Here is an 8,900-nt window from a genome sequence, read left to right as displayed (position 1 = left end):
CGTGTGGTAGGGTATGTGTGTGTGGAGGCCTGAGGTCAACTCTGGTGTTGTTCCTAAGGAGCTTTTTTTCTGAGACAGCGTCTCTATGTAGCCCTGGCTGGCCCTAAATTCCCTATGTAGACCAGGCTGGCCTCCAGCTCACAGAGATCCACCCACCTGCCTTTGCCTCCATAATGCTAGAATTAAAGGTGGGTACCATGACAGTTGTCCCCCCCGCCCCCGTCGTTTTATTAAACAGTGTTTCTCATTTTTCATTGACCTGTAATTGACCAATCAGGCCAGGCTGACTAGCAGACCCCAGGAATCCACGTAGCTCCACCCCTGCAGCACTGGGATTACAAGTGTGCACCATCACCCTGGCTTTTTACCTGGGTGCTGGGGTTCAAACTTGGGTTTTCATGATTGCAAGGACTTTACTAGCTGAGCCATCTCCCCAGGCCCCTCTTTGGTGTTTACTGAGAAAGACTGCTGCCTGAACTCCGCACTTGTCATGTTCCACACGTTGAAGTCTCCAGTCTCCTTCACCCCCAACTCTTTATCCTTCCTCCAAAAATCAGGAGTTGATACCTGTTCTGACTTGGGGACTTGATTAAAAAATACATTGTACACTTGTCTTCCAGATGTTTGACTAGAAGCAGAAGTGCTTCTTCTAGAGAGAACTCTTTTGTCCCAGTTTTCTTCTGGTGAATTGTACCCATTGAAACTTGATCTTGAATGATCTTACGGTTACCCAAGCCCTAAAGCCTGAAAGCCCTAAGTAAAAGCATACATCGCTGAAGTGTTCCATATAGCAAGGCACAAGTCTAAAATAGGTAACTGGCACACACCCCACACCTCATTGTTGGCTAATTCACTCATCCATAAATAGCTCAGTGTTACTCAATCAGACAGCCGCCACTAACAGAGGAATCTTTGCTTCCTGACACACGTGTGCACTCTCTGGTAGTCAACAAAACTCAGATCCAATGCACTGGACTGTGGCTTGGTTCTTAGGAGAATTGTGCAGATCAGTAGCTAAATCATTTTTAAATGAGATTCAAGATCCATACTACTGAAAAGAGTGAGAGCAAGGTCTGGTTTTAATGTCTTCATTGTATACTGTTGCTTCCCCAATGTTAATCCCAGAACCTCTTTGCCAAATCCATTAAAATTCTCAACTGAGTCTTAGAAGGCATCCTGGCAGTTTTATAAAGCCATTTTCCTGAAATCAAAAGCATGGATTTTGTTCTTGGTGTTTTAATTTTGCTGTTGTTTCTTTAAGACAGGATTGCATGCCTTAAGCTTACATACTGGAAGGTGGTCTCCTTCACCTGCCTCCTCCTGAATTCTGGGATTATAAATGCATATCACTCCAAGAACTTGGTTTAAAAACAAAAACTTCTCAGCCAGGCATGGTGGTGGCACACACCTTTAATCCCAGCACTCAGGAGGCAGAAGCAGGCGGATCTCAGGGAGTTCAGAGGCCAGCCTGGTTTCCATAGTGAATCCAGGCCAGCTGGGGCTACTGGGAGACCCTGTCTCAAAAAGACCAAAACAAAAACTTCTCTCCCGGCATGATAATGCATGCCTTTAATCCCAGCACTCGGGAGGCAGAGGCAGATGGATCTCTGAGTTCCAGGCCAGCTGGGGCTACTGAAAAACCCTGTCTCCAAAACAAAACAAAACTTCTCACTGTTAACTGAGACTATGGCACAAACCTGTAATCCTAGGTTAGAAGATGGCAGGTTCAAGGCCAGCCCAGACTACAGAGTGACCTCAGTCAGCCCGGACAACTGAATGAGACCCTGTCTCCAAATAAAAAGAGCCAGGTGTGGTGGCACATGCCTTTAATTCCAGCACTTGGGAGACAGAGGTAGGTGGCTCTCTGTGCGATTCAGACCACCCTGGTCTACATAGCGAGTTCCAGGCCAGCTGGGGCTACAGGGAAACCCTCTTTAAAAAAAACAAAAAACATCAAACTGGGGCTGGAGAGATGGCTCAGTGGTTAAGAGCACTGATTGCTCTTGCAGAGGACCCAGGTTCGATCCCCAGCACTCAGCATGGCGTCTGCGAACCGTCCTTAACTCCAGTTCCAGGGGAATGCAAAGCCCTCTTCTGACCTCCGTGGCATTGCACGACACAGGTGCACTCACATACATGCAGGCAATACACTCATACACAGAAAAAAATAAAATAAATATTTTTTTAAAAAATCAAGCCAAACTAAACCAAACAAAAAAAGAAGTTAAAAGAGAACTAGGAGTATAGCTCAGTTGTAGAGCCCTTGTATGGCATGTGTAAGGTCATAGGTTCAACCTCCAGGACAAAACAAAACAAAAACAAAAACCACCCAAACCCACTAACTTCTCACTATTGGGATACAATAGTCCTTTCTTACTTCTCTTAGTTGAAACGTAGTGTTTTTGTGTCTGAAACGTTTCTGCATGCTCTAATCTAACAGAATACTGCTCTATAAATTCCATAGCAGTAACCCCAAAGGTGAATGCTGAGGTATTTTGCCAGATAAGCCTGTGCAGTGTATGGAAGCATGGCTGCCAAGCTAGTTAGTGATAATATAGATAATATACAGGGTCTAGTCTGCTGCAAATATTTTCACTTTTCTTCACTGAGCTCTTTTTCAGATTGCTGGCATGTTCCTCCATTTCTTAAATACCAAATCTAAAATGACTTTTTAAATCCTTCTGTGATTATGATCGTTGAAATGCTGCTTAGCATTGTAGGCAATTTCAAACAAAAGAAAAGGCCAGGTCTAGGATCTCGAAGCTCCTGGCAGTTCTTTCCCAAAAGCTAGTTTTGTGCTTGTGTTTATTGGACCTCAATAGAGCTTCATAGACCCAGCTGGGGACCTTCCCATGGCCATGCTGAGTTGTCTACATTTTGAAAACATAAAGCTCAAGGTCAGATCAACAATATTGATCTTGGAGCTGGAGAGATGGCTCAGCAGTTAAGAGCACTGGCTGACCCATGGCTGCTGGGAAGGGGAGATTGAGTCTTGTTTAAAGGTGAGACTCGGTAGGGTTGACCAGGCTCCGTGTATGAACCCACACCAAAAGGCATTTGGGAACACAAACCTGACTCTATAAGTCCTTTTATACATATACATATGTGCGTGTGTGCGCGCGCGCGCAGAGAGAGAGAGAGAGAGAGAGAGGAGGTTAGTAAGGGGGTGCAGAAATGAAAAGGGATCTAAATATGATCAAAGTATATTGTATGCAATTGCAGAGGACCCAGGTTCAATTCCCAACACTCACGTGGTGGCTAACAACATCTGTTATTACAGTTCCAAGGAATCTAATGCCCTCTTCTGGCCTCTTCAGGCACTGTATGCATGTGGTACATGCTCATACATGCAGGCAAAAACTCATACACATAAAAATAAAAATAAGCCGGGCATGATGGTGCATGTCTTTAATCCCAGCACTCAGGAGGCAGAGGCAGGTGGATCTCTGTGAGTTCAAGGCCAGCTTGGTCTACATTGTGAGTTCTAGATCAGCTGGGGCCACAGGGAGACCCTGCCTCAAAAAGACCAATTAAATAAATAAATAAATAAATAAATAAATAAATAAATAAATAAATAAATAAAAAGAAAGAGTACATGAAGTTTAATAAAGGTACAGATATCTGAGCATAAAATTTATGCTGATCTTCTTGATTGTATCATAATATTTTTACCTACATACCCTGCATGACACAAGTACACTTACATACATGCAGGCAATACACATAAAATAAAAATAATAAATAAAATATTTTAAAAAATAAAATTGAAAAAAAAGAATATTAGTCTTGGGCAGGTGAGATAGTTCAGCAAATAAAGGCATTTTCCATGTGACCTGGCAACCCGAGTTTGATCCCCAGAACCTACGTAAAGCTGGAAGGAGAGAACCAACTATAAAGTTGCCCTATGACCTTCACCCATGCTCTGCGTGTCATGTGTACCCTCCTCCACACATAATACACACATAATAAAGAAAAAACTTATCAAGACTTGATCTTTAGTGTATCAAACGGAGTAATAGCATTTACTTTTAAACCATGAATATTTACTCTAGTGGGTTGGAAAGGGGACTACTAGGGAAAACCAACCAACCAACCTCAGATCTTTGTTTAACAGGTTGTGAACCATGGCGATGTGGATACAAGCTCAGCAGCTCCAGGGAGATGCCCTTCACCAGATGCAAGCCTTGTATGGCCAGCATTTCCCCATTGAGGTGCGCCATTATTTATCCCAGTGGATTGAAAGCCAAGCCTGGTAGGTGAACAAAGTTTTTGCATCATAATTTGTGAAGCATGGGATTTTGAAGTTTGGGTCTGGAGAGATGGCTCAGCGGTTAAGGTCCTCTGTTTTTGCAGAGGACCCACATTCAGTTCCCAGCACCCACATGGTGACTAACAACCACCTGTAACTCTGGTTCCAGGGGATCGGACATCCTGTTCTGGCCTCCGTGGGCATTGGCATGCACATGTAGACTTACATACATACAGATAAAACACTAAAACACATTAAAAAATTATTGAAGCTTGATTAGAAAGATGTTATGGTAAAGACTTTATTAAAGGTTGTGTGTAAGCTGGGCATGGTGGCATATGCCTATAATCCCTGTGATCTCAACACTTAGGATGCTAAGGCAGGAGGTTGAAGACAACCTGGACTGCATAGTGAGACCCTATCCCTATCTTTAAAAAAAAAAAAAAAACAAACACTGTGTGTTTGGGGCTGGTGTGTAGCCTAGTGGTAGAGTGTATACACAAGGCTCTGTAGTCCATCCTCAGCACCCATCTCCAAGAAAAGCTGTTTTAAAAAAAATTTTTTTTGGTGTTTTTGAGACAGGGTCTCCCTGTAGCCCCAGCTGTCCTGGAACTCACAATGTAGACCAGGCTGGCCTTGAACTTACAGAGATCCACCTGCCTCTGCTGGGATAAAGGTATGCACCAGCAAGCCTGGCCCAAACAGCAGAGCTATTTAAAGAGAGCTTAATATTTAATGGATCAATTAAGGTCTGTATATGCATATAATTTAATCATGCTTTATTATAATCTGTTGTATAAAATATTTTACATTTATTAAGAAATTACATCTTTTGTTTTGGTTTTGGGATATATTTTTAAGGTTTTTTGAGATGGGGTCTCTCTCACATAGCCCGGGTTGGCCTTGAAATCCTGATCCTCCTGCCTTCCTCTCCCAAGTGCTAAGATTATAGGTATGTGCCACACCATTCCAGCTAAAATTATATTAAAGTATATAAACTTTTTTTTTTTTTTGTCTTTCTGAGACAGGGTCTCCCTGTAGCCCCAGCTGTCCTGGAACTCACTATGTAGACCAGGCTGGCCTCAAACTCACAAAGATCTGCCTGCCTCTGCCTCCCAAGTGTTAGGACTAAAGGCGTGCACCACCACTCCTGGCTAAACTTATTATTTTTTATTTATGTGTTTGTGTCTGTGAGTGAATGCCACATGTGTGGATTCCTGGGGAGATCAGAAGGAGGCATCAGATTCCTTGGAGCTGGAGATTTAAGTAGTTGTGAGCTGTCTGATGTGGGTGCTTGGGACCAAACTCAGGTCCTCTGCAAGAGCAGGAAGTAACCTTAACTGCTGAGTCATTTCTCCAGACCCTGAAATTTGCATCTTATAAAACAAATATTTTATAAAATAATTTAACAGTGGAAGCATTGTTTTTTAAATTTGTGTGTGTGTGTGTGTGTGTGTATATATACATATATATATAGAGAGAGAGACAGAGAGACAGAGAGAGACAGACAGACAGACACCAAAATACATCAAAATAGGCTGGGGGTGGTGGCACATGCCTTTAGTCCCACCACTCAGGAAGCAGAGGCAGGCTGTTCTCTGTGAGTTCAAGGCCAGCCTGGTCTACATAGTGAGTTCCAGGCCAGCTGGGGCTTCAGGAGACCCTGTCTCAAAAAGACAAAAAAATAAAAATAAGAATATTAATAGTGGGTGAGCAAGATGGCTCAGGGGGTAAAGGTACATGCTGAAAAGCATGACAACCTGAGTTCCAGCCCCAGAACTTATATAGTAGAAAGAGAACTGATTCCTGAAAGTTGTCCTCTGATCTCCTCATGCATACCATGGCACATGTATATACACACACACACACAATCAATCCATCAGTCAATCAAATTAATATTTAATAAATACTAAAAACAGGCCAGCAACATGGCTCAACAGGAAAAGATGCTTTCCACCAAGTCTAATGATTTGAATTCAGTCCCCTTAACCCACATGGTGGAAGCACACATACCACACACACACACAATGTTTTTTTAATACTAACAATGATTACATTTCAGGGTTGACTTGGTGAACATCTTTATTTGTTTTCCGAATTAATGATTACATACTTGAAGGAGGGTGCTTTAAAATTCTGTTAGAATTGACATCATGCAGTTCAGTTTTGGTGACAATAGATAGAGCTTATTTTACAGCGCTGGGGATTCAAACCCAAAGCTCATCCCATGCTGGGCAGACCTTGTACCACTGCACTGCTCTCCCAGCCCAGCAGTGTCATGACTGACAGCATTGTTATACACTAGCAGCAGGTTGTGCCCTGCTGTGCCCAGGGCAGGGAGTTTGGCTGCTTGGCCCCAGTCTGTCAGCCAGTCAACATGTTCATTAGACCAGCCAGGCTTCCACCAGGGTGGTGGGATTCTGTTTACCGCCCCCAAGGAGGAGCCCAGCCCCCATCTGCTGTTGGAATAAGGCAGTCTACCCATCGGTCATGTTGTCTTGAATAATTGCAACTGCTTGTTAGCAAATTTCTGTTCAGAAAGGAGAGTGGCAAAGGCAGGCAATTTTGTAGGCAATTAAAAAAAAAAATCCCAGCTTCATATAATTAAGAGGGGAAAAAAAAAAACCCAACTAAATAGAACACCAAGTGCACCAGGCTCAGTGCTTTTCCATCCCCTTTTCATTTTTCTGTTATAATGATTTGAACGATTTAGAAAAACATTAATCAGAAGTTTTTGTTGACTTAAAACCTCACTTATCCTGGTGTGGTGGCACACGCCTCTAATCCCAGCTCTCAAGAGGCAGATGGATGGATCTCTGTGAGTTCTAGGCCAGCCTATTCTACATAGCAAGTTTCAGGCCACCAAGGGAGTCCCTGTTTCAGCCAATCAATCTATAATCAATCAAAACCTTACTTAGGGACTGGAGATGAGATGTAGGTCAATGATAGAGCATTTGCCCAGTAAACATCAGGACCTGGGTTTGATCCCCAGCACCACAGGAAAACAAGACAACTTTGATTTATTTGGCATGTGGCTACCAGGAGACTGAAGCAGGAAATCACTTGAGTTCAGGAATTCAGCCCTAGACAACATAGTGAGACCCATCAATAAATAATTTCCATTTAGCAGATTTCCCTGTTGTCTTCTTATGAATGAGTAATAAAAGACTTGTGTTGTGGGGCTGGAGAGATGGCTCAGTGGTTAAGAACACTGGTTGTTCTTGCAGAAGACCTGGGTTCAAATCCCAGTACCCACATGGCAGCTAACAACTGTCCGTAACTCCAGTTCCAGGGGATCTCATAGCCTCTTCTCTCCTCCTTGGGCATTTCACGACATGGGTGCGCTTATCTGCACGTAGGCAATACATGCATACACATAAAATAAAAATAATAATTAAAATATTTTTAAAAAAAGACTGTGGCCAGGCGTGGTTGTACATGCCTTTAATCTCAGCACTCAGGAGGCAGAGGCAGGCAGATCTCTCTGTGAGTTTGAGGCCAGCCTGGTCTCCATGGAGAATCCAGGATAGCTGGGGCTACAGGGAGACCCTGTCTCAAAAAGACTTGTGTTGCTATTAAGGAAAAACCTGGATTTAATGTAGTTTTGCTTTGTTTTTGTTTTTGTTTTGTTTTTGAGACAGGGTCTCTCTGTAGCCCCAGCTAGCCTGAACTCTGAACTTGCTGTGTAGACCAGGCTGGCCTTGAACTCACAGAGATCCCGAATGCTTCCATCTCCTGAGTGCTGGGACTAAAGTCGTGCGCCACCATACCTGGCTGGTTTTGTTTTTTCTTACAAAAATAAAGATTTGAATAAAAATTATCCAGTTCTCTATGTTGATGCTGTCTCTGTGATAGGTGGTAACTTAGTTCAAACTGAGGACCAGATTGGATTCTCTTAAGAGTGGGTTCCCGGGGCTGGAGAGATGGCTCAGTGGTTAAGAACACTGGTTGTTCTTGCAGAAGGCCCCGGTTCGAATCCCAGCACGGCAGCTAGCAACTGTCCGTAACTCCAGTCCCAGGGGATCTGACAACTTCTGTCCTCCTCAGGCATTGCACAACACGGGTGCACTTACCTACATGTAGGCAATACACTCCTACTCATAAAATAAAAATAATAAAATATTGGGGCTGGAGAGATAGCTCAGCAGCTAAGGGCACTGACTGCTCTTGCGGAAGACCCGAGTTCAGTTCCCAGCACCCACACGGCAGCTATGAACCGTTCTTAACTCCAGTTCCAGGGGAATCCGAAGCCCTCTTTTGACCTCCATGGAATTGCATGACACGGTGTACTCACATACATGTAGGCAATACTCTTACACATAAAAAAAATAATAACAAAAAAAAAATTTTTTTTTAAAAGTGGGTTCCCTATGAACCGTTCTTAACTCCAGTTCCAGGGGAATCCGAAGCCCTCTTTTGACCTCCATGGAATTGCATGACACGGTGTACTCACATACATGTAGGCAATACTCTTACACATAAAAAAAATAATAACAAAAAAAAAATTTTTTTTTTAAAAGTGGGTTCCCGGCCAGGTGTGGTGGCACATGCCTTTAATCCCAGCACTTGGGAGGCAGAGGCAGGCAGATCTCTGTGAGTTCAAGGCTAGCCTGGTCTACATAGCGAGTTCCAGGACAGCTGGGGCTACAGG

General features: G+C 43.4%; 1 protein-coding gene across 1 annotated transcript in view; it reads left to right on the top strand.

The window, feature by feature from the left end:
• The window catches only part of Stat5b (signal transducer and activator of transcription 5B), an 86,777-nt gene that overhangs the window by 45,360 nt on the left and 32,517 nt on the right, over positions 1–8,900 (top strand). Inside the window, exon 2 of the mRNA XM_008835291.3 lies at positions 4,115–4,252. Coding sequence (XP_008833513.1) covers positions 4,125–4,252 — 128 coding nt within the window. The 5' untranslated portion in view covers positions 4,115–4,124. The remainder of the gene's footprint in view (positions 1–4,114; positions 4,253–8,900) is intronic.

The sequence above is a fragment of the Nannospalax galili genome, unplaced genomic scaffold (assembly GCF_000622305.1).
Source record: "Nannospalax galili isolate Female #2095 unplaced genomic scaffold, S.galili_v1.0 scaffold137, whole genome shotgun sequence".
Taxonomy (NCBI): Eukaryota; Metazoa; Chordata; class Mammalia; order Rodentia; family Spalacidae; genus Nannospalax; species Nannospalax galili.
Note: the sequence above shows the minus strand (reverse complement) of the source record. Positions and strands in the feature narration are given on the sequence as shown.